General features: G+C 37.6%; 1 protein-coding gene across 1 annotated transcript in view; it reads left to right on the top strand.

Annotated features, from left to right (window-relative positions):
- Nucleotides 1–26,992, top strand: part of ARHGAP20 (Rho GTPase activating protein 20) — a 111,173-nt gene that overhangs the window by 4,005 nt on the left and 80,176 nt on the right. The window contains 1 exon segment of the mRNA XM_021062754.1: nucleotides 12,779–12,861. Within this exon segment, the coding sequence (XP_020918413.1) occupies nucleotides 12,779–12,861 (83 nt within the window).

Here is a 26,992-nt window from a genome sequence, read left to right as displayed (position 1 = left end):
ACTACTTAAGTGAAAGTTGCCCCTCAATCATGCTCTATACCTTTTGTTTTATTCTCAACTTAGCATTCATCCTTGCCTGATATATTATTTACTTTCATGTTGTGTTACCTGAACCGCTCACCAAATTGTGAAAACCATGAGAATAGGGACCCCCTATCTGTATTGTTCAAGGCTGCTGCCTCAATGCCCAAGACAGTGCTACTACATATTAGGTGCTCATTAAGTATAAGCTGGGTTATGGAGAGCAGTAAATAAGGGACAGATATGTCTCCTGTGTTCAGAGTTTATGATTTTGAGCAGAAACAGCAAGGCATTTCTTAGAGGGCCAGAGAGTGAATAATTTAGGGCTCTGTTGCAGCTGCCCACTATGCCACTGTAGTGCTGAAGCAACCATAGACAATGTGTAATGAATGGTCATAACTATGTTCCAATAAAACTTTATTTAGAAAAAAAAAACAGGAGGTGAATACCTGGTGTATAGTTTGCTGACCCCTAGACAATCACTAGTGACTAAAACTTTCTGTGATGGCAGAATTGCTCTTTGTCTACAATGTACAATTGGATAGCCACTAGCTATATTCAGCTTTTGAGCACTTGAAATGTGGCTGGTACAACTGAGGAGCCAAAAATTATTTAACAACCTCATCAAGGTATAACTGGCAAATGATAAACTACATATTTAAAGTACATAAATCAGTGAGTTTTGACATGTGTGTAAAACTCTGAAAGTGTGGCCAAAATCAAAATAATGAACACATTTATCAGCCCTCAAAGTTTTCTCGTGTCCCTTTCTAATCCCTTTATTTCCTCCCCATTCCTAGGCAGCCACTGATCAGCTTTTTGTCACTGTAGATTAATTCGTGTTTTCAAAGATTTCATATAAATGGAATTATACTATGTAATCTTTTTTGTCTAGCTTCTTTAATTCAATATAATTATCTTAACCCTAAGAAGGATCACCTAGCTGGTTCATCCTCCTTTATTTGTTAGATTATTTGGCTATTTTGAGAAATTGAAGGTTTTCCGTAACTGAGGGTCTTCAAAAGAATACGCAATAGGTTTGCACAGTAATTTCTAAAAATGCAATTCTAAAATATAATAGCAGCATATAGATAATGCTTCTGGGTAATGCATTATGGATAGAATTTTGGATAATTATTCTGGATAACATCCTTGAGCATATCCACATTTGGACAGAACAGTTTTTGTGAAATGAAATGGAAGCAAATACTAGAATAATTTTCATGAGGGATGATTTGTGTCATTTTCAAGCCCCCCTGACCATTTGGTTTCCTAATTGAAAAGTCTTTAAATAAGGTAGGTGTTGGGGAGGGCAAAGAGACTAACAGGCACAGAAAACCAGCCAGAGCAAGAGGATTTTAAAATAGCTCCAACATTTTAAAATGTAGCAGCTGCTGTTATACACTTCATTCTGTCTTTTCTCTCTGCATTCTCTGGGTCCAAATCTGTTTATAGCAGCTCATGGTAGAACACCCATAAGAGCCAACTTTAAGCCATGTGTGTGTCTTGCACTGGGGTTTGAATGAAACATCTTGGTGAGTAAGACTTGGTTTTATTCTTTAATGTTGAGAAAAATATTATGCCCATGGTTAAGCCAGTATCCCACTGTACACTTTTCTGATGTTTTTCACAAAGTGAATGGCATAAAAATCAGGTATGTGAGATTAAAAACAATCTTAGCCAAAAGGTTGAGAGCAGTCTGGAATTATGAAAAAACTGAATTCAATTGATCAGAAACAGCCTCTGCTATCACTGGTGTGTCCTCTGAACTGGCTTTACTTGGTTTCTTTGTCTGTTTAATGGGGGCAATAATCCATTTGCTGTATATCTCACAAGGTCGTTTTTTATGGGTCAAAAGAAGAAAGTATATGGAAAGACTTTCAAAAAATTCAGAAGCCTTTGGTAATTCTTACCAGGTGAAAGTACCTGTAAAGCAATAAAAGAGTTTTATTTCTTTGAATGTAATGCAAAAACATCTCCATGCAAATAAGTGAATGCTCTCTGTCTTATTCAGCTTGGGTTGCCATAACAATATACCATAAGCTGGGTGGTTTAAATTATAGACATATATTTCCTACCACAGTTGTAGAGGCTGTGAATTCCCATGATCTGGGTGCCAGCCAATTCATTTCCTGGTGAGAGCCCTCTTCTTGGCTTCTAGTTCTTACTGTGTCCCTCACATGGTCAAGAGAATGAGAGGAAAGAGGGCAAGAGAGGTAAAGGGGAGGAGGGGAGAGTTAGGTAGGGAGAGAGATGCAGGTGAAGTTAGATATCTTTGGTCTGTTCTAAAAGCACTAACTTTATCATAGGGGTGCCACTCTAATGATGTCATCTAAAAGTAATTACCTCCCAAAGACTCCCCCTCTTAATGCCATTACAGTAGGGTTAGGGATTCAACATTTGAATTGGGGGGGGGGGCGGCACGAGTATTTGGTCCACAGCAGTAACCATCAAAGCAGTCACCCTAGAAGGTCATAAATATCAAATACTGTAAGGTAGAAACTTGAATAAAAAGACAAGAGTGTACCGCATGTAGTATATGGAATTGTAAAGGAAATTTTTAAAAAACTTGTAAGTGAATGCCGAACTGTACATACTGTGTGGTAGGCACCATGCACTCACTCTTAGAGAAGAAGGCACTGAGCTCTGCCAAGGCTCTCTGTGGTAAGCCCAACCCAGATCTTCCAACTCTGTTTCCCTTTCCACCTAGATCATAGTTGCATGCAGGGGAGAGTAGGTTTGAGTTTTATATAATTGCCTGAGCAAAGCATATTGGAGAGGTTTTTTTCTCCTGAGAGGTAATTTCGCTCTTTGGGGAGCAGTCACTACCTTCTCCATCTACCACTGAATGTTTCGTTCACTGCAGCCATTCGGTAAATGTTAAGTGTTATCAGTCAGGGTTCTCCAGAGAAACACACCAGTAGGGGACCCAGGGCAGTTGGTGGCGTAATTCACCACCATCTTTTCCTGAAATCAGGAAGAGACAAGATGGGATGTCCCAGGTGGACAGTGAGGCAGGAAAAATGGGCCAAGTTCCGCCTTCCACCACTTTTTGTTCTGTAAAGGTCCTCAGGGGATTGAATGATGCCCACCCACTTTGGGAGGGCAATCTGTTTTACTGAGTCCATGGATTCAGATGCTAATCTCTTCTGGAAATACTCTCCCAGACATACCAGATATAATGGTGTAACCTGGGCACGCATGGCCAGTCAAGTTGACACATAAAATTAACCATCATAGTAAATACTAACTCATAGTGATAATCAGTGACATAATTGTTGCTGTAATTTCTCTGGAAATTTGTGATCTTTATGCCTTGTTATCTGTTATCTTCAGAGGTTTTATATAAGACACTCATATTTCCGGAGCATTTCCACCAGGCCTGCTTCTGTGGAAAGGCCGGCATATCCTCCAAACTCATAGAACGGTATTTCCAAGTTAGGTGGGGGCGCGCTGAATCCTAGGCCTCAGATGATCCCATCAAGGAAAACCCTGTGGGAAACTCAGCTGAAACTCTCAATTCAATAAACATTTCATATCATGAATCTCGAGTGCAGGAGAAAACTTACTTCCATAGTTACTTTCACTTGAAAATGTGAACACAGTAGTACATTTTAATGTGGCAAAAGAAAAATTAATTTCTGTGACTCTGACATTCATATATTAGGACAGAATAAATTTTGGTTTTCATACAATGAAAGTTAAAGACTTTTTTTTACACATTTTTTACCCATCTGTATAAGAAGTAATTATTAATTTTTGATGACTCCATGTAGAAAGTTTTAACTTACAGACTGAAAATTCACAAGTCACAGATACCTAGGTAGCACAGCTCTTGCTTTTTGCGTTGGAAGTAAAGATTGTTGTGAAGCAATTTATCACTCTCTGTCAGTTCACCATCCTTTCTAGCTGGGGATTTGGTGAAAAGTCTGCAGGACAAGAGCTGGAACATGGTCAGTAGACTGGGAGAAGTGAAACTGCTGATTGTTCGTTCAGAAAGTGAAAACTTCCACTTCAGTAATTTGGGTGTCTGAATTCGTTCACCGTTTTTATCCTGCCATCCAGGACTTGGTGACTGTTCTTTTAAAAGCAGAGTCAGTTTGTGCCTTATAGGACCATATACAAGTTAACAAACATATGTGATTATAAAACTTGCCTTCTTGGAAGGTATCAGTAGCTGCAAATATACTGGACTTCAACTGAAATTGTCACTAAAACATGTTATCAGCTATATAGTGTGACAGGAATAAATAGGTATATAATATTAGATATATGTGTGGATACACACTTATATGTACATACACTCATGCCCAATGCTTTGAAGAAATATGCGGACATTTCGTTATTGTGATTTGATGGAGTTTCATGGCTCATACCTCTCAGTCTCCAGAGTATTTGGCAGAAAACCTCAATTACAGGCTCAATGTTTATGCCCCCCCAACTCTTATGTTGAGACCCTAACCCCCAATGTGATAGATAGTTCAGTTGACCCTTGAACAATGTGGGGGTTAGGGGTGCTAACACTCCACACAGTCAGAAGTCTGCTTAGAAGTGTACAGCATGCTCTCTCCACAGCTCTGCATCCATCCATTCAACCAGCCTCATGTGATGTAGGACTAGAGTACAGTATTTATTGAAAAAATTTCATGTATAAATGGACCTGCACAGTTCAGACCTGTCCTTTGATGGTCAACTGTACTTGGAGGTAGAAGCCTTAGGAAACAGTTAGCTTGCTTGAGGTCATGAGGGCGGAATCCCCTCGATGGGGGCGGATTTCTGCCCTGACAAGAGACCAGAAAGCTTGCTCTCTCTCTGTGTCCCCCATGTGTGAGTCATAGAAAGAAAGGCCACCATCTGGAAACCAGGAAGAGGGCCCTCTCCAAGAACTAAATCAGCTGACACCTTGACCTTGGACTTCCAGCCTCCAGAACTATGAGAAATGTGTCGTTTAAGTCACTCAGTCTATGCTATAGCATTATAGTAAGTAGCCTGAGCTTGCTGACTACCTTTAAAATAAACTCACTGAGAGGAAAGTTTGCTTTCCTGTTCTGTTGGTATTGCTGGTGTTCTAGATCACAGGGACTCTGAGGCCCTAATATGCACAGAAAGCCTTGGAGGTGAAAGCTCAGTCAGATGAATAATGCTCAAAAGATTAATAGTCAGATTTGAGTAAGCTAATTTGTAAATTTGATTAAGCATTTGGTAGTGGCCACGGCCGCAGTTTTCTGGAGCAGCCTGGGAGAGGGGTGATGTTTAGCTTTTGTTTTCTTACAGAAGACTTAGCCACAGTGTGGGAGGCTGGAAAGGGTTCAGAGGAAACTGCCTTTTGTCAGCCACCAAGAATGGGGCTTGTGGGCAACACAGCCCAGTTTATTTTATAATTTTGTATCAGTCTGATTTTCTTTATCCAGGACAAGTTTATATTAGAAAGGGCCAACCAATGGCGGAAATAGCCCTATCAGTTAGTCAGTGCTGTGCTGAGCAGCCTTGACCTAGTTTTGACAGACAGCTGTCACATGACACGACTGAAAAGGAAAACCTGTTTCTGGCTGTCTGGTCACTTGTGTATGGACTCTGAAAATGGAATGTGTGTGCCCACATCAGTTCATATTTCAAAGATCTGGAAAACTTAACTGCTCTGTGGCCTTTTTCTATCCCTCTTTACCTGGGTCCTACTTTATTCCTAGGAGAGTGTCTTCTGTATGTCCTCTTCGACCCCTGCATTCACTGTCTTGAACCTCAGCTGCCACAGTAGATATGACGAGGTTACAGTATGTCTCCATCTGGGCAGACCTTGGCCTGTTTTTTATTCTCCTGATACTCTGCGTTTTACCATTATGGTTTTGAGTTTGGTCACTATACTCTTCCCCACTGCAGGAGGAAAGCGAGAGGTTGCTCTGTGGCAGAATTTCCCAGCAGTGTCTGATCCATTCGTGCCCTTAGCCGGCATGCAGGTGGATGGGCCCTGGGGCAGCCGGAGAGCCCCTTGGTCCCAGTGTGCCATGGATGTAGAAATAATAGCATGTTGTGTGGACTATGATGTGAAAACCTGAGTGAAGCTCTGCCCTGTAGGGGATGATGCGGGAGAGAGCATTGGTCTCGACCTTGCCTACTCCCGGGTGCTGATGAAAGAGAATCGTGCTGGGAGGTTGAAAGTGGTGGCTTTGCCACAGAGGAAAGTCCAGCCAACTCAAAGGCCCACAGTGGGACTCTCACAGTCTGCTTGGGGTAGGGGGTGGGTAGAGGCGGAGGAACAAATGATGTAGAAGGGAGTTCTACCAGCCTCGTGTGTATTGCCTAGAGCACCTAAGCACTCGAAAGCATTGCCCTGCATGCTACACTGTCATGGTGCTTTCCCTGTTAAAGGACTTCCATGTATATAATCTTAGCTGATTCTGTGTGGTGAGTCAGTCATGGCATTTTACAGAGAAGTCTCTGAAAAGTGATAGAACCAGGACCCAGAATTTAAATCCAGTATCTCCAAGCCCAGTGCACATACTTCTAAATTTACCTGGATTCTCATGTCTGTACTACATTTCAAAGTGCTTGTCTCATAGAAATAGCAAAGATAGCCAAAGTAAAAACATTTATTTCTTAACCACAGAAAGATATCCCTTTATGGTAGTCCGCGCTTTGCTAACATTTGTTTTCACTAAATGCTCAAACTGATTCTAAATGGGGTGATGTGAGTCAATAGAAAATCATAGTCATTATAGACCAAAGTGTCAGTGGTAGGAAGCTTCAGCTCATCCAGGAGCCAAAACCTTATCATGATAATAGGACGCAGAAGCAAGGGTCAGAATAATTTCTTGTTTCCTTTCAGGGCCAGTGTCTTTGAGGTAGGTCTCCACAAATAAATGCTGCAGGCATACAGGGAAGACAGGAAAGAAACAGTTCATTGCTCACTTAAATTCACAGATTAGCTACAAAAGATTAATAGTAAGATTTGAGTAAGCTAATTTGTAAATTTGATTAAGCATTTTTTTCTACCCTTGAAACCTTAGAGTTCTTAAAAGCTTTCCTCGAAGCCCTTATCTTAATGCTCTGCTAATTTTAAATGTTTGAAAGTGACTTTAGCACATTTGACCCAAATTCAGCTGAAATGCTTGAATTATTTTCTTCATAAAGTGACTGGAACAAAGCAAAATATGAAAAGTTGTCGCCTGACTTACCTCTTTCATCCTGTTCCTTTCTTTTGTTAGGTTCTCCGCCGCCGATTCTGTGAGAACTAGCAATGACCAGGTTCAGAGTGATTTAGAGGTTCCAGAAATAGTACTGTATCTCTGGTTGACATGAAGTTAAAATTCCAATGAGAGGGTACATATAGGTTTTTATATAAACAGTGTTTTCTGAATTTTTTAAAAGAACAATTTTTTTTCCTCCAATAACCCGCTAACAACTTCATTTGCTTACGTAGGCACACTTGTGTTACCACCATAAACTCTCATATGTAAGTAGCATTAATTCATTGATTTAATCCACAGCTGTTGAGAGTGTACAGTGTGAAAATACTGGGCAGGGCACTGGAGGAGGAGGGAGAGAGAATGGCAAACCTCAGCGGGCAGGTGGGCATAGTCTGCAGACCTCCAAGGAGTTCACACAGAGAGCCACTCAAATGTTTTGTGCAAAAACATGTTGGGCAAAAAGCAAATATTGGACAAAAATTTTCATTTGCATGTATTATACTTCAGATTATAGGAATACTACACTTCAGTTATATGAATAAGGAAAATGATAGCTTCTGGCTCCGAACCAGTGTGCTGGGATGGTAGAGGTTTGGCAGTTAAGTTGTTTTTGTTTTTGTTTTAATTTTAACAGTTTTATTGAGATACAATTTACATACCACACAGTTTATCCACTTAAAAGTGTATAATTCAGTAGCTTTTAGTATATTCCTAGAATTGTGCATCCATCACCATGGTCCATTTTAGGACATTTTCATTACCTCAAAAAGAAGCAGTGCACCCCTTAACGATTACATCCCAGTTCCCTCATCCCCCTTTTATCATCAGATTAATGTTTATCTCTAGCCCAATGGTGATGTAAATGTCAACACTGTGTCCAAAGTAGTAGTTTGCAGTGTTCAGGGATGACTCTTACCATCTAGCTCCATAGCAAATGCTTACATTCTCTTAGTGCCAGCATTGCAGCAGAACCCCTTTAAGTGTGTTTGTTTGCATTTCTCTGTGTGTGTGTTTGGGGACAGTAGAGTAGATGTGGAGAATGAGTGGATGTTGAAATTCACATTAACCTTCATTTATTGAGTATATAGTTTGTACTAGATTTGTACGAGGCTTTAGGAATGCAAAGATAGGCCTGCTACATACAGAGTAGAGTTTCAGCAAGTAATTGTTGAAGGATGGGAGAAAGTTTGGAAACAAGACAGAGTCCCTGCTATCTAGAAAGGGGCAGAAAGAAAATTGATATAATATGAAATGCTTTAATATGATATGCTCTAACTTCATATAATGCATAATATAGGAAACAAGCTAGGAACACAGAAAATTCAACACTTAGTTCATCCAGCTGATTAAAAAAGAGTTGAGGTGGAAAGTGCCTTGCAGATTAGCTAGTAATGTTGCTACGGTTTTGTGTTATTCCTGAAACATAAAAAAAAAAATGAATTATAAGCATTTGGTTCTCATCATCTTCATTTATGACCTCTGTTCATTTACTTTTTGGCAGAATAGGTTTTTTTTTTTTTTTGTTTTTTTTTTTTTTTTTGTTTTGGTCTCTGATACTGAATATAGCTGCAGAGGAGACAGCTACAAAACCAAAGATCTAGTTTTCATGCTATGTGACCCTAATAAATGGCTATCAGTACAAAGGCCTCAGTTTTTAAAATATAATCATTTTTATTCCCTTTTACAACTCCTTCCAGACTCCTCCTCATCTTTCCCATTTGTGGGCAGAGCAGTAAATAAATACTACTTAATATTTGTTTGTTTTTCAGCTCACATAAAAGTCTTATTTAATTTTAGGGTCTACCTAAGCCTAGGTAGATGGTACAATATCAAGAAAATCGTTTCCAAAAGATGAATGCAGTTGATTTTTCCCTAATGTTTATTTTATGAATTTAGAAAGAAAGATGGCCTTTTAAAAAATACTCAGTTTCAGAATGACATCCAGTATTTAGGAGGTCATCTCAATATAAACATCAAGCACTGGGCATTTTTAAGCTAACCAAGAAAACATATAGTTTTGAACTATCTTCTGTTCCCTGCGAGGCACAGATCATCGTTTTCCCTGTCACTGAACAACTGGGAAATTTGCTGGTGTTGGTGTAAAGCATAGCCTCAGCCTGTCCTGACAAGTTTGTGCTATTATACATTTAGAAAGGAATCAATAGTCTCCTTCTACTTCCATGTATTGTACTTCACACGGTTGTTACAAACAAAAAGAAAATCCAAGTCTTCATTGCCTGAGACAGATTCTTGGATAGATAAGTGAGTTTTTTAAGTCACCATTGGTTCTTTGTTTTGCTATAGTTTTGAGCAAAAGAAGGAGATAGGTATTTTGAATAAATTAATACCTGTATACTTATTAAACTCTCCTTGTATTGACAACTCTTAAGAATTTTTATTACCTGCAAGAGAAATGAGTCCAATGAATTCTAAATTCATGGTGTCTGCAATGTTTATTTTCTTGCATATCCAGGGTAAGTCTTTGGTGGACATATAATAAGAATAGCCAGAGTGGAAGGAACCTAAGTGACTATGTGGTCCAGACTTTCTCCTTTTTTTCTTTTTGATAAGGAGATAGAGGCCCAGACAAGTGTCTGAATTGCTTTAGGTTGCCTTATCTCATTAGTAGCAGAGTAAGTCTCAGTACAAAAAATAGAACCACTTATAAAAATAATATCCTGCCTGTAATTTGATTGATTCTGTTGTGTATGAGTCCAGTAGATGAGGTAGTACACTCCACGTTTGACTCCTCACATCTGACAATTTTAGAACTAAGAAAACAGTATAATTACTATATGTACAAATAGTCCTCTGCATTAAGCTCCTTGAACCCCCCCCCCTTTTTTTCAGTCTTTTTAGGGCCACAGCCTTGGCATATGGAAGTTCCCAGGCTAGGGGTTGAACTGGAGCCACAGCTGCCGCCACAGCCACAGCAAGGCCAGATCCAAGCTACATCTGTGAACTACATCACAGCTCACGGCAACACCAGATTCTTAACCCCCTGAGTGAGGCCGAGGATCAAAACTGCGTCCTCATGGATACTAGTTGGGTTTGTTACTGCTGAGCCACCATGGGAACTCCCCAAAACTCCTTTTTTAAAAGCACCATTGCAGAAGAAAATTTGACACCCTTCTTTGATTATCCATTCTCACACTTAATAGCCATCACTCTCAGAAACAATTCCTTACATCAGGTTTCCTTACATCAGGATTCAAATTCCTTAGGAATCCCTGTTAGGTGTTTCTGAATCCCTTGCAGTTATGTGCATCATTACCTTTGTAAGTTTCTCAAAGAACCATTTGCCAGGATCACCCTGGATTTCAATCTATAGTTTAGCCACATTTCTTTTTGCCTTATCTTCTTTGGAAGACACTTGCTGTCCTCTGCACTAGAACTCTGCATTGCTTTGGAGATTTACTGTTTCCAAAAGAAGAATTTCAGATCGTTTTAACTTCTCTTGGGGCTCTTTCTTTTGTCCACATTTTAAATCATTTTTATGGTTGTCTCTTGAACACTGTCCAAATTCTTTGTAAACCTGAGAGCCAAGGAGCTCGGAATTAGAAATCATACATTAATGAAGATCTTGTTTAGGAACTTGGATCTGCTGACACTGGTGTCAGAGAATTAGGAACAGTACAAGTAAGACTGTCCAGATAGGTCTAGGGATGTGGCACCTGCTCAGGTAGCCTAGGCAGACCCTCAAGGTCAAAGCAGACCGAGGGTAAGGGGCCCACCCAGGTCAAGCTTAAAGGATTGGACACATTTCAAAGTTCAAAGCATAGTGAATAGATCCTGAAAAAAGAGATTCAGGATAAAGAGTAAGAATCAAACCCAGACCTGAAGGTGAAACAGAATCCTCCAGCAAATCTGCACAGGAATGAACTGCCACCTTTCTTAGTAAGATCAACCTTGTCTTGCAGAATTGAGACCCTTCATCTAGGGACAGGCTGCTGGACCTTGCAATACAAATTCTAGCCTTCCAGATTTCTCTTCACCCTGCAACCTCTATATTCACACTGACCTCGGGATGTTAGATTCTGAGAATTATGTTCCCAGGAGATGTGACTAATGGAAACAGTAGGATAGGGCTTACAAGCTATAATATATAAAGTAGTTTATCAAAATCACTGGGGTTGAGAGGGAATATAGATTCTTCCAGGAATCTGGTAAAAACCTTGGGCTTTTTTTCACAGGGTAGGCACCAAAAACATATCATATCAAAAATTTTATACAATTTAACCTGCCCCGTTTTGTGGTTAATAACTCCTGACTGAGAAGTATGGTGTTCTCTCTTTCTTACCCATGTGTTTCCTATCCTTTATGATTGCTGTATATAATTGTTTCAGTTGTTGTGTGAGCTATACTAAGCGGTTTGGACATTCAGTTTCCACACATGAGCTGAAAGATTAGTAGAGAGAACAGCAACACTGAGGCCATGGCACCGGTAACAGAAATAAGGTGGGAGAAATCCATGGGGGCTTGGTGAATTTGGGGGAAAAGAATGAGGCCAAAGGAGTCTCCTGTCCCCTTCTGACTGGATGAGTCTTCCTCTCTTCCTTAGGATCCAGGTTTTATTTTCTTAGCTAAGGAGCAGTTCCCGTATGAATCATGTAATGAGATACTGAGCCAGTTGGTTTTATGTGGTTTTTTAGAGCAGCATCCAGTCCCAAGCATGGCTGGCCAAGGCCCCCGGGGAGTGGGTGAGACTTCTGGCCAGGAAAGGGTGAGAGCATAGAACAGGAAGAGTGCTTCGGTGACACAGGCTGAACTCCACACGTGGCTATTTGTGACTGCATTGTAAATTTTATACATTAATGTCCAGTGGCAAGCCCTCTGACTCTAGAGGTGTTAAAAAATGTAAGATTGACAAATTTAGAGAGTAATTATCTGGATAATTCAAGTCGAATGAAACCTCATCACAAATTTTAGGTTCTCTAGAACAAAGTACCTACATTATCTAATTAATCCTGTATTTGCGTACCACATAGAAAAGAAAAAGTTCTTTAAGTTACAGCAGAAAGAAAACAATCTGTTTGCAAGAACGGATTCCCAAATGTGTAAATATTTAAAATATGTAAGAATGTAGTCTCCATCTTTTGCTTTAATTACTTATTTTCTCCCTTTACTTGATCTCTTCATACTCTGCTATTCCCTGAAGCCCAGTTTGGAGCCTACTCTGCCTGTGAAATAGTAGAACCTGCTCTGATGTCACTTGGGAGGATAAATGAGATAATCCGGTCTTGCTTTTGGCATAGGGCCTGGCACAAAAGAAGCAATAAAGCTGCAATTGATGATAATGGTTATGATGCTGTTTTCCCAAATACTCTGGTCAACATTTCACCTCCTTATTCTCTAACCATGCGACATACTTACTGCCTGTACTACTTTTTGACACTATCCTAGTTTAGATGTTACTATTTTATTTCCATAATTAGATTGCAAGCTCCTTGCTAGGCAAGAATAAGCAATACAAAACTTGCTGAGTTGGATTGAAAATTAGCATTTACTTGCTTTACAAGCCACGTGGTCTTCATTAGGTTTTGTTGTTTTGTTTTGTTTTTTCCCCTCACCAGAAAATGAAAACACTAGCAGAAAGGAGGAGGAGTGCTCCATCTCTTATCCTGGATAAAGCCCTGCAAAAACGACCTAGTACCAAGTAAGTGAAAAGCTTTGTTATTACACATTGGTATGTGCTGCAGTTTTCTTTTCTTCTTTTTTTTTTTTAATGTGTGGGGTTTATTTCTTTTTTTATCAGGACCAAAATTCTCTGTTAAATAATAGAAAATATGACTGCTGAGTTTATTTAATAAGGCCTAATCTGTATGTGAAACATAAAGCTTTGTAAGAGCTGGTGATCATTTGCTTTAAAACTGACTCAAAAGTGAGTCTTACATCACATAGCACACAAACATGCAGATTCCATACACGGTTACAGTTCATTTATAGAAACAATTAGAAGTCAGAATACTAAAGATGAGTTATTTTAACCACTGTACATGTTTGATTATACCCAAACTTTTGTTTACTTTTTATCATAAGATGATGCCTGTGCATGGGTAGAAGGCAAAATTTTACCAATTTTAGATACAAAGAATGATAACCAGATTAAAATTATTTAAAATTGAGTGTTGATTTCTTTTAGGCATTATTGGTTCAATGAATTAGTGAAACTTGAAGTAGAAAAACAGGCTAAATATCTGTTGAAAGGACCATTTCACCTATTGAGGCTAAATGCTATTTCTGTGGACATTTTAAGAGAGTCTTTCAGAATATGTAGAAATTGAATGGCTATTCAGCCATTAATTTTTTTATTAAAGTGTAGTTGATTCACAAAGTTGTGCCAATTTCTGCTCTACAGCATAGTGACCCCGTCATACATATCAGTCTTTTTCTCATACTGCCTTCCATCATGTTCTATCCCAAGAGACTGGATAGAGTCCCTGTGCTGTAGAGCAAGACCTCTTTGCTCATCTATTCTAAATGTAATAGTTTACAACTACTAACTCCAAACTGGAAGTCTGAGCATCCTACTTAAATTAGTATTTTCTTCCTCAGAATCGTTCTCTTTCTTCATGGAAGTTGTCACTCGAGCAGCTCCCCTAGCTGCCTCCAGATGACACATGTCATAGGGTTGATCCGAAAATGTAAATTACTTTTAATAGATGCCTAATCAAAATTTAATTAGGGAGGTCTTTTTCTGCCAGATAAATAACATAGTAATACCATATATAAATGCTATATAAATGGCTTTGGGATTGCTTGCATTAGTACATCTTTGCATTAGTGTGGATTAAAAAAGAATGGTTATATCATCACAGTTTGACCTTGATTACCTAGAAAACTCAGGAGAAATTATTTTTTAGTGGTGGTGAGGAGGGGAGGTAGAATGATCAGTCTTTAATTCTACCATATATATAAAAAAAGCTTTATTATCCACTTTTTAGAAAACAGTTTTAGGTAAAAAGTTTCATTGGACGCTTCTGTGACAGACGTATTTTGTGGCTCCTGCGCAATTTTCGAATGTCTCTTATATGGCATACTTGTGAAGAGGGGGAAAAATGTTATATAATTATCTATGCCTATAACCTGACTCTATTTTATATATAAATACAAAGCATTTTGCATGCTTTTATATAGTTTTAATAAACATTAAATTTTGCAGAAATGCAGCTACCTTGCATATCAAGATAAGTGCACTTTGTATTGTTTGTAACTATTTCAGAAAATCACCTGGCTTTACTTCATTTTCTTGTACTTGTTGCATAGTATGGTTTCTTTATCATCCTACTTGTCCTAAATCTAAATATATTCATTATATGTAAGGGTGAGTATCTGACTCCTTCATTGTCTTTTAGTATAGTCATGATGAGCATGTACATATTGAAATGTATAATTTGTTAATTATTTTCATTTCCCTTTATATTTCTGTTACGGTATTCTATTTAACATTTTTAAAATTCTGTTAAGTATCTCTGAATTTTGTTTCAGGATAGGAAAGGAGGAATTGAAGTAAATGTATATGCATAGGCTTACATACAACAAAAGGATATTAGGTCTCATAGGACTGGGAACAGCTGATAAAGAGTTAATGCCAGGTTAGGGGAAATTATTATATTAGCTGCTGTAGCAAGTGACTAAGAAGGTTAGCGGTTTTCCACCATGGCTGCACTCACCTGTTTTTACTCTCAAACACAATGGTGTTGAATTCTGTGTTTAAGGGTGACCTTACCTCGTGTAATAGTCATCCTCCTGGTGAGACCCTGGGCGTCTGTGTTAGAGGGTTTAGTTTCCTTACAAGTAAAATAAGAGTATTGGAGTTATTGTCTGTTAAACCCTTCTACTTGTTCTATCATTGCATAATTATGACTTGTTGAAATTTGACAAGTCAAAAGGCGTGCCTACACATACTCTGAATTCTAAACTATTCTTAATTACTTGCAGTTTCCTAAACACAGTACACTGTCCAGCATTGGCTCAGGAATTCCTCTAAGCCTTCTTAAGTAACATTCGTGCTCCTAGAGCACCTTGTGTATCTTTGAACCTTGGCACTCATTCCACTGCACTGGCATTGCCGTTTCTGTCATGTTCCCTTCAATGTCCCTGCCATTTGTTAATGAAATAATGCCGTGTAAACAATACCTGGTATCCAGTTATTATTTGTTGGATGAATCAGTGAATGAGCAAGTGACTCCATTTCCAAACTAAAGTAGGAATTTAATAAGTTAGCATAATAATTCTGACTTTCCCGCCCTCCTTTGAGTAGCCAATATTATAGGTGACTTTCCTTGTTCATTGATATTATTTGTGAAATTCTCTCTAGGGAAAAAAGTAAGATTCTTTTTAACAAAATGATTCTGAATTATTGTTAGGAAGTTATTTCATGCAGCAAAATACCACAAGAACTCATGTCAGTGGTCTATAAATACCACATATATTAGCATTCTTGTGGTGCTACTTCACTGTTTACGTAGGGATAAATTCAAGTCATACAAACTTTTCTTCCAGAAGTTCATTTATTTTATTGTAGTATTCAGCCTACCTTGTAGAAGTTACAATAAAATGTACCTAGTTTTGGTTTTTTTTTTTTTTTTTTTTTTTTTTTGTCTTTTTAGGGCTGCATCTGTGGCATATGGAGGTTCCCAGGCTAGGGGTCGAATTGGAGCTGTAGCTGCCAGCCTTCACCACAGCCACAGCAATGCCAGATCTGAGCCATGTCTGTGACCTACGCACAGCTCATGGCAACACAGATCCTTAAACTACTGAGTGAGGCCAGGGATTGAATCTGCAATCTCATGGTTCCTAGTTGGACTCGTTTCTGCTGTGCCACAACAGGAACTCCTGTACCTAGTTTTGTTTTAACAGTCTGTTAGCATGTTCTAGTTAGAATTCACCTATATCCATCCTCATCGCTAAATCAGTATATTGTGTGTGTGTGCTGTTTACAAGACTTTGTAGCCAGTGCTTTACATATACTTAACCTTTTAAGTCTCTGCTTATGGCTGCTGAGATGAAAGGCAGTGCCCAGGAAGCATCGTGTACAGCAGGAAGTGCTTGAGCTTTGGCTGCATCCCAGTGCTGGCTCCATCCTGATTTTCTGTGTGACCTTGGATAAATCACCTAATCTCTGAGTCTCAGTGTCTTCCTCTGTAAAATATGAATTGAATACTTGCATCATAGAATACAAAGGGAGAAAGTAAATGAAAATGCTTAGAAGATTGACTTAGTTATTATCAGTTGCCTCTTTCCTTCCCTGAGATAGATTCCATTTTCCAGCTTTAAACCTGACTCATCCAGCAAAGTCAAATTTGTTAATGAAAAGCACCTCCTTTATCATCACAGCATTGTATGGGTAGAAACAGGTCACTGAGCCTGGCTCATTATATTGTGGAAGTTGAGTCAGAGACTTGCTGTCAGTCACACAGTTGATTATGGCATTAGATACAGGAATGGAAACCCAGGTCTCTGATCATGATGGAATATTCTTTGCATTACACAAACAAAAAGAGTGTGATATAGTGTCTAATAGCATGGATTCTAGAGCCAGATTGCCAGTTTTGAATCTCAGTACTGCCCGTTACTAGTCATGTGATCTTGGATAGCTTTTTAACCAAGAATAATAATAAACCTACCTTAGAAGGTAAGAATGACCAAATGGGTATAATATATGGAGTTCTTAATGTGGTCTTTAGCACTTAACCAGTGCTATGATGTTTGAAGGCTATTTATTAGTAGTAGTAATAGTGGTATAAGCAGCAGCAGCAGTAGTAACAACAGAACTTGCTGACTACCTTTTAAAAAAACTTTCATAACAATGAAAAACTGCTTGTACCTGTGATAAGTGTGAACTTCACAGATATGGTCTTTGAAAGGAGCTGAATGGCCTCATAAAAACCACTCTTATGCTGAGACTCTAAGATAGTTATGGTAACTAATAGAATTTAAAGGCAAAGCCAATTTAAAAGAAGTTACTAGACTTTCTTTTGCAGTTCTGTAAACTTCTGCTCCTTGAGACAATACTTTTAAATAAAATTTTATATTTTAGAAGAATTTTTTAAAATCTTTAAGATCTTTTCAAAACTACAGTAAACTGTATTGATCTTTGAGGGGGAAAAAAAAACCTGTGCAAAACGCTATTCACTGTGTTGCCTTGTATTATATGCCAGTTGGCTCTAAATAAGGCCTATTCCTACCATTCTGAGATTTTACCTGAGAGACCCATAGATGATTCAAGGTATATGATAAGCAGAACACAGAGGAGAAATTTAATACATGAAGATTGCCAGCAGCCTACAAGATTCCTTCTTTCCTCTCAAGGAACATTTTCCAAAAACTGTAAAAATCATATGCAGCAGAAAGAGATGGCAACTGCTTTTTAAAGTGGAAAAAAAGTTGGTGAATTTTTATCAAAGTAGAATTCATTGCTTTATTAAGAAAAGGCTTCCCAGGCCCACACATCACTTTATTCTCTGCAAACTACTTTTCATATTCTTTAAAAATGATCAGATACATCTGTTCCTGGTATAGTCTGCTGTTTTCCTATGGTATGATTCTGGGAGGAAATCTTTAGAAGATTAAGTCTCCACATTCTAGTGAGCTTTGACAGGGTCAAATTATTTTTGCACTTGCAAAACAGTACAATCCATTTTAATCTCTTCATTCCAACTATAGCCTGATTTGCTAATTGCTGTTATGATTCAGTTTTATCTTTCTTTTTGGCACCAGGAAAGCACTACCTCATTAGTGAATGTTGATTCACCTTTCCTTACCCCTCTCCACAGGGTTAGCAGGCTGTCCTAAGACATCCTTACTGTATTAGGCTAAATAATCCCTTCCCCTGTACAGTTTGAAAGGTTTCTCAGAAGAATTTTGGAATTTGATGATTGATCTTCCTTCGGAACTCTTAGGACAAATGATGGAAGCAGAAGAATACTTGTTGTTGAGTATTATTGAGACCCTTCATACTCTTATGATTAAGAAAGTGTGGGCTCTGGAGCCATTCTTCTTGGGTTTGAATCTGGCCCTGCCTCTTACCAAGCATGAGAATTCTTTGGCAATTTTCATAACCTCACGAGGCTTCACTTTTCTCATCTGTAAAATGGGGCTAACTTCATCAGGGGTTAAAACAGTTAAACTTCTAATATTTCTGTTATAAGTAAGTTTTTGTTAAATAAAATTATTTAAAAAAATAAATCCTTGTGCTGCCATGTGACATGATATCTAATTTTCTTAGTGTTCCAGGTGTAGGCTTTTCTTCAACTTGACATCTGCTTTTGAGTGAGGGGATCATGTTTTTTGCTGTTCACATCGACATGTTCAGTACTAGGTGTAGAACAGATATTCTATAAATATTAGCTGAGCTGAATGAGTGAGATTCCTTTCTTCCCTTAGCTAAGTAGGTCAACTCACAGTTGGAGTAGAAAGACGTTAAGGGTCCACTGCTGCCTGAGACAGTAACATAGCAGAGTCAAAAAGCTACCCAAAGAGATGCCAGTTCTGAAGCAACCAGCAGTGTAAGTTTGTTGATTTAATGCTCACATACTTAACATGTCATCTGTCTTACAAGTCACTGCCATTGGTTCTCTGATGCACAAATGAGAAGGCACAGGGAATGGACTTTAATTTCTGCTCTGTCGCTGATGACCCTGGTAGAGTCATCTGACCTTTCTTCAGTAAGGACTTTTGCCTTACCTGTCACTGGTGGTAGGAGGGGGAGAGTGAAGTTGACTAAATCCTCTATGTACTTCCTCCGCCAGCCCCCAACTCTACAGTTTTGTGTTTCTTTATGCCGATGTAACTCAGTCACAAGGAGAATGGAAAATAACGTGAATGGTTCTTGCAAACCCTTTTATCACAATTCTTAAGACATCTCCAAGAGTGTCTCTATCACACTTCCAAGAAGTGAGTTATCCTCCTTATCCCCTTTCAGTGTAAAGGTCATGCCTTTGCTTATGTGGGATTTTGGGTCTGTTTATTGTCTAATGTCATTTTGGTAGACAGTCTCTACAATGGCCCAAATGATTCCTACCTCCAGCAATTCACACCCTCGTCCAGTCTCCTCCCCACATTATATCAGAATTGTTCTGTGTAACCAATAGGATATGGAAAAAAATGATTTATCACTTCTGAGATTTGGTTATGAAAGACCAAACTTCTGTCCTAATTGCTCTCACACTTTCTCCATCTCTAATCACTTGCTCTGGGGAAGCCATGTTCTAAGCAGCCCTACAAAGAGATCTGCATTAGGAGGAACTGGAGCTCCAACCAGCAGCCGCATGAGTGACCTTGATGCAGATATTCCAACCTCAGTCAGGTCTCAGAGATCACAGCCCTAGGTTGACGGCAGCCACATAGGAGACCGGAACCAGACTCACCAGCTAAGCTACTCCCTGGTTCCTGACTCTTGGAAACTATGTGAGCAAATAAGTATTGTTGTTTCAGTGCTGTGTTTTAGGGGTGATTTGTTATTTAGCAACTGATATACAGTTAACCTCAAGTCATGAAACCAGCTTTCTAGAATGTTACTCCTATCTACCTTTTATGTATTTTTATAGCTAGAGGTGGAAAGATGAAAACAGATCGCATTCCCATTTATAAATGAAAACACTCGTTCTCAGATCATGTAATTTGTTGGAAAAGGGGCCAGATAACATTCGTTCTTTAAATAGCTTTATTGAAATACAGTTTATACCATTTAATTCACCCATTCGAAGTATACATTTCTATGGTTTTTAGTGTATTCACAGAGTTGTGCAGCCATCACCACAATCTTAAAGCCTTCTCATCCTTCCGAAAGGCAACCCTGCAGCCATTAGCTGTCATTCTTCCTTCTCTCCCATGTTCCTTCTTCCCCTGTCTCCAGCTCTACACAGTCATTGATTTCTTCTCTGTCTCTATAGTCTTGCCTCTTCCAGACGTTTCATCTAAATGTAGTCACACACTATGTGGCCTTTTGTAGTGGCTTCTTTCAGTTTGCATGGTATTTTCAAAGTCCATCTATGTCGTAGCTTGAATCAGTACGTCTTTACTTTTCTTTGTTGTAAACTTCATTGTATGGATAGACATACCAGTTTTGTTTGCTCATCAGTTGATGGAAATTTAAGTTGTTTTCACTTTCTGGACATTATGAATAATGCTGCTGTGCCCATTCACATCTAAGTTTTTATGTGGACATATGTTTCATTTCTCTTGCATATATCTAGGAGTGGAATTGTTGAGTCATATGGTAACTCTGTGTTTAGTTTTTGAGGAACTAAATATTTTCCAAGGCAGCTGTACCATTCTGCGTTCCTCCCAGCAATCTGTGACAGTTCTGACTTCTCTGCATCCTTACCAACCCTTTCTACTTCCCATCTTTTTGACTATAGCCATGGTGGTGAGTGTGAAGAGGTATAGTGTGTGGTTTTCATTTGCATTTCCCTTATGTTGAACAGCTTTTCATATGTTTATTTGCCATTTGTATATCTTTGGGGGGGTGAATTTTCTATTTAAAACTTAGAGCATTTTAATTGGGTTATCTATCTCATTATTAATGAGTTGTAGGAGTTCTTTATCTATTGCCAAACAATATTTTAATATTATGTGTGCATGTCCAAAGCAGAGTGCAGAATTGTAGCCCTAATTGAAGTCTCCAAGGCTCCCAAAGCACTTGTGCCTGAAACATCTGGGTAATGAAGATCAGCCAAGCTTCAGTTGTCTAATTCATTTTTTATATATGTACTTGTGGTTTGGTCTTTTTTTTTTCCATTGAGAGTGACTCTTCAGTTTTTGATAAAAAATAATTTCTACAAGATGCACTAAAAATATCTTGTGGCAAGTTTCTATGATGCATAGGCTATAAATTAATTTGGGAGATTTAATAATCCTCTTTTTTGATGATTACGGTTTTCTAAATATCCACTTTTTGTTTCTTTTCTTTTTTTTTTTTATTTTCCCACTGTACAGCAAGAGGATCAAGTTATCCTTACATGTATACATTACATTTTTTTCCCCACCTTTTGTTCTGTTGCAACATGGGTGTCTAGACATAGTTCTCAATGCTACTCAGCAGGATCTCCTTGTAAATCTATTCTAAGTTGTCTGATAAGCCCAAGCTCCCCATCCCTCCCACTCCCTCCCCCTCCCATCAGGCAGCCACAAGTCTTTTCTCCAAGTCTATGATTTTCTAAAAATGCATTTTTTATAATTATAAAGTTAATATACATGCATTTAGAAAGTTTGGAAAATGCAGGGAGATGCAAATGACATTTTGATCTGTATCATAGATTTCAATGTTGACACCTTTTTCTGTCATTTGGCTTCACATTTTCTGTATTTTATGACCGAATCATGAACACAGTCATGTGCAGTGCTGTGTATGGTAAAGACATTCTTACTTACCATATTTATGTGTTATATATGTAAACTGAAAATAGAGAAAATTCTATGGACTTGCTTAAATTCTGACATGATAATTCATGCCTTACCCTACAAACACATTAGCATTCATTCAAAGACGGACTATGATGAGGGAGGTGCTTATTAAAAAAAAGCCTGCTTTTCCATACTCACCCTCAGGGAGCTCACAGCCTGGTAGAGGAGAAAACTATGTCAGAAACAAATTACTTTAATACTATAAGTGCTATTATTAAGGTAGAAATAGGAGAATAAACCAACTGCCTTAAGGCATGAGATAAGGCTGCACAGAAGTGATACAGTCTATGTTGGGTTTTAATGGATGAGTAGGAGTTCTTTAGCAGAGGAAACAGTGACATAATGTTCTAGCAATGAGAACATAAGTTAGAGCTCAGAGTTTGTAGACAGGAGTGGAGATGAGGCTAGTGAAGTAAATAAGGACCATACTGAAAATAGCCTTTGTCAGGCAGAAGATTGAAATTTTGGGGTAGTAGAGAAATAATCTTAAAAAATCAAAGTTAATGATGTGATTAATTTGTGTTTGTAAAGAAAATTCTATCAAAGAATGATTGGAAAAGAGCTGGGCAAGGCAGGTAGAGAAACCATCTAGGAGATGGTTGAAAATAATTTGGGCAAATGATAATGAAGAACTTATACAGTGAAGGAGAAATTTTTAGAGCCATTTAGGAGTGAGAATCAGTAAGATTTGGATATAAGGAAGTGAAAGGAGTTAAGAACGAAGTTTTTAGCTTTTGAATATTGAATAGTGATGACATGAACAGATTGGCTGATTGAGAAGATGAGCAGATTTTGAACATGGTATTTTTTTTTTTTTTTTTTTTAGCTTTTTAGGGCCACACCCACTGTATATGGAAGTTCCCAGGCTAGGGGTCAAATTGGAGCTACAACTGCTAGCCTACACCACAGCCACAGCAATGCAGGATCCAAGCCATGTCTGCGACTTACACCGCAGCTCGCAACAATGCCAGATCCTTAACCCACTGAGCAAGGCTAGGGATAGAATCCACAACCTCATGGTTCCTTGTCAGATTCGTTTTCTGCACCACGACAGGAACTCCTGAACATAGTAAATCTTGAGGACAAAGGTTTAATATTAGCAATACTAATAATAGCTATAATTTAAATTGAATGCTTACCAGATTCTTAGTATTTTATGTATACATTTCAGAGTGACTTTTCCATTTTACAAATAAAGATATTTAATCTTAGAAATTTAAAATAATTTACCTTCATTCTCATAACTATTAAGTAAAGGAGTTTAAATTTAAATCTTCCTCTCTCTGACTTTAAAAATTTATGACCTTACCCAACATACTATACTGCCTCAATAAAATCAGTTCAATTTTGGAACTTCCTATCTCATAAGATACATAAAGAACATTTCTAGAAGTTAAGCTTATAAATTGTTACGGTTATAATCTCATTATAACCATTAGCTTCTGTCTGTTGTGGCTCCATGTGGACAGATCAGAGATCATCACTTTAAATGAAAATGATAAGATGTTTCTGAAATTATTCCCACTTACCAAACACTAACTTTTATTTCTAACTCACAGAGGCTAAAAATTTCTATAAATTACATTGCTTAATATAATTCTTTATTTACTTAATGTTGGATATTTTCTAATACAAAGCAGGAAGTTGAAATGTTATGGTATTTTATATTACTTGGTTTTATTTTCATTTTAACTATAATTTTTAATGTTAACTTTATTCTTGATCAGTCTAGCAAAAGTTTAACAGTTTTTATCATTATTCTCAAAGAGTCAGCTTGGTTTCATTAATTTTTCCTGTTGCTTTTCTGTTTTCTGTTTCAATAATCTCTACTTTGGTCTGGATTATTACCTTCTTCTGCTTGTTTTGGGTTTGTATTGTTTTTCTTAAATTTTTAAGCAGTTCTTTTAAGATGTTCTTCTTCTAATACAAGCCATGAGTAGCATGAATTCTGATTTGTAGTGTTTTCCTTTTCTTCGAAAACACTTTCTAATTTCCCTTTTGATTTCTCTTTGATAAATGAGTTGTTTAAATGTGTGATTTTTAGTGTGACAAGATGTTCTTGGGTCAACTTCTGTACTTCCTCAGGCCTAGAATCAGGAATTTCTCTAAGACTGTAATCTAGGCACTAAAGGTATTCACTGCCCCAGGTTGGTCATCATTTCTAGGTCTTTTCAGTGGGTATCATAAGGACAATATATCTTAGAGACAAAACATGTCAATAACTGAATACAAATGTATTTCCAACTCAGATTCAGGACTACACGTATTTTACTTAACCCAGCCTGTGTTGCTATCTGTGTTTCCTTTCATGCTGAAAATAGCACTTTCAGTGACTGGGGATATATAGAGTATCATATAAATACATTATCTTACAGTATATACACAGCAGTTTCAGAACAACATCAACACTACTGCCTACCATCAATATGATAACTGAAAATAGTTTGATTTTTCAAAGCAATTATCTTTATCTTTATGACATATTCCAGCAGTGATACACAGCAGTGTGAACTATTTTTTAAAGTCACTTGGAATGGTTTTTCTCTATGTGGTTATTTTGGCTAATTTCTTTTCGTTTTACTTTGAGTTTTATACTATAAAATTTTATACCATTTTTAGAGTTTATACTCTATAATTTTATGGTTTATACTTTTGTAAATTTTTTAAGTTATGTAAATATTTATAAATTTTTTATAATTATGTAAATATTTACATAGTACAAGTTGAATCTCTTAAAACAAGATGCATTCAAAGAAGCTTAGTTTCTATTTCTGTCTCCTCAACTTTGGTTTTTGGTTCCCCTTGCATTGGTAACTTTTAAAACATTCAAGTTTTTAGTATGAGCAGATATGAATATATGTCTATATATCCTCTTTCTTAGACAATAACATATACTTTTCACTCTGCTTTTTTTTTTTTTTTTTTAGTAAAGTGCTGTATCTCTGTGGTCATTTCATACTAGTATATAGAGTTATTTTTCTTCCCTTTCTACAGCGTCTTGGTAATCCATTGCTTACATATGCCATGGTCTATTCAGTCAGTCCCTTACTGATGACTGCATGATTATTTTGTTTTCACTCGTTTGCTGTAAATGAAACTTCAGTGGTGAATTCATTCTTATTAGCTGTGGGATTGCTGTATATAATTTTGGTAGATATTGACACATTTCCTTTTATAAAAGTTGTGCCATTTCCATTCTCCACACTGATGCAGAAGGGTTCCTGTCTCTTCCACTGCTGTACCAACAGATAGTTGACACGAGGTATCAGGATAGTTTTAATTAAAATTTCTATTGGTGTGAAGTAATGCATTTTAAGTTATAGGCTATGCAAAATGTGAACTAAATTTTAAAATATTTATTCTGCTATGAAAACATAAGCAGAAATGAATGACAAAAAAAAAAAATTCAGTACAAGTAGAAACATAAAACGTTCATGGGAGTTCCCGTGTGGCGCTAGCGGAAATGAAACCATAGGGTTGTGGGTTTGATCCCTGACCTCGCTCAGTGGGTTAAGGATCTGGTGTTGCTGTGAGCTGTGGTGTAGGTCACAGATGTGGCTCGGATCTGGTGTTGCTGTGGCTGTGGCGTAGGCCGGCAGCTACAGCTCTGATTAGACCCCTAGCCTGGGCACCTCTATATGCCACGGGTGTGGCCCTAAAAGACTATGTATATATATATATATAATGTTCTTTATGTAAAAATAAATGCTGAATTATTGTTTTGACTGTCAGTTTTTTTAAAAGTATAATTTAGATGTGTTAATGATTATAAAGTCTCTGAATTTTTCTTAAACTGAGGACTTAAACCCAGATAATATTCCCATATCAGTATTACAGTAAGAAGTAAAATTTTACTAAGCTTGCAGATTAACTCATTGGTTTTAAAGACCTTTTTCAGTTAACTTCTGGATGTGAATTCCTTGTCCTCCTGCTGTTTTTTCCCCTACTGTGTCCCCCCACCCCTGATTTGTATAAACACGTAAGTTCTTTATTCATTACATAAAAACGAGCTTATGGTCATGTTTGTGCACCTGGATACTGAAATGGACTAATTCCTCTTGGATTTAGTAATTGTCTGCTTTTTATGAAGAAGAAAATAAGATGAAAACAGGAAAAGAAGTCAAAGGAATCAGTATTAACTTTTTATCTTTTAACTTCCCTCAAGCGTTGGATAAATAGGGCAACTTTTAAGTGGAACTACTAGCTTAACAATGGTCCTCTGATGTATTTGTTTTGGAATTATGCAAACTTCTGAACTGATGGTCAACAATCTGTAGTATAGAAATGTGTTCTCATTGAGCTGAAATTTTTTGATCTAGTGACAATTAGAAAGAACTAATCTGGTGGGGGAACATTAAATTGTTTTCTATTTTAATTAAGAAAAATTTTAACATAAAAATTATAGAATAATACTCACATTCGCTACCTATGTTTTATATGTATTTTTTTTGACATTTGCCCCATTTGTCTCATCTGTATTCTTCTAGATATCTCTGTATCTATACTTTTTCCTGAAACATTCAAAATTAAATTACAGATATAGTGCTTTCACAAAATACTTACCATTACACTCCTAAAAATAGAACAGTCTTGAACACAACAAAACCATTATGACATCTAAGAAAATTTAAATTTTCATAATATCATCTAACATATTTATATTCAAATTGTCCTAATAGGCCCTACACTTTTTAATACCTATCGTTTTTAAAACCAGGATTTAAATCAGGTTCATAATTTCATTTGGTTGTTGTGTCTCTTTAGTGGCTTGTGATATTGAACAGTCCTTAAAACTTTTGTAATCCTTATTCTTTTTTTTGGGGGGGGGGATGCGCCCATGGCATGTAGAAATTTCCAGGGCCAGGGGTTGAACCCTCACTGTGGTTGTGGCCTGAGCCCCAGCTGGGGCAGCCAGATCCTTAACCCACTGCACCACAGGAAACTTCCTAATCCTTATTCTTGAATTTTTTTAAGAAACTAGTTCAAAATTCTGGTATATGCCCATGGAGCAGCTTACATATTAGTTATCTATTTTCTGTATAACAAATTATCCCAAACTTCAGAAGCTTAAAACAATAAACATTTATTATTTTTCATAGTTTCTGAAAATGATAAATTTAGAAGCAGTTTAGTTGGGTGGCCTGGCTCAGATTTTCTCATGAGGTTGCAGTCAAGCTGAACCTGGCACTGTGATCACCTGATGCCTTGAATGATAATGAAGGATCCGCTACCAGTAACACTAACCCCTGTGGCTGTTGGTAAGAGGCCTCAGTTTTTTGGCATGAGGGTCTCTCCATTAGGGTTGCTAGCAACATGGCAGCTAACTTGCCACACAGTAAGCAATCCAAGAGACAGACTGGCACACAGAGACTGACCAA

Source organism: Sus scrofa, chromosome 9, assembly GCF_000003025.6.
Source record: "Sus scrofa isolate TJ Tabasco breed Duroc chromosome 9, Sscrofa11.1, whole genome shotgun sequence".
Lineage (NCBI taxonomy): Eukaryota > Metazoa > Chordata > Mammalia > Artiodactyla > Suidae > Sus > Sus scrofa.
This window is presented reverse-complemented; position numbering and strand designations above follow the sequence as displayed.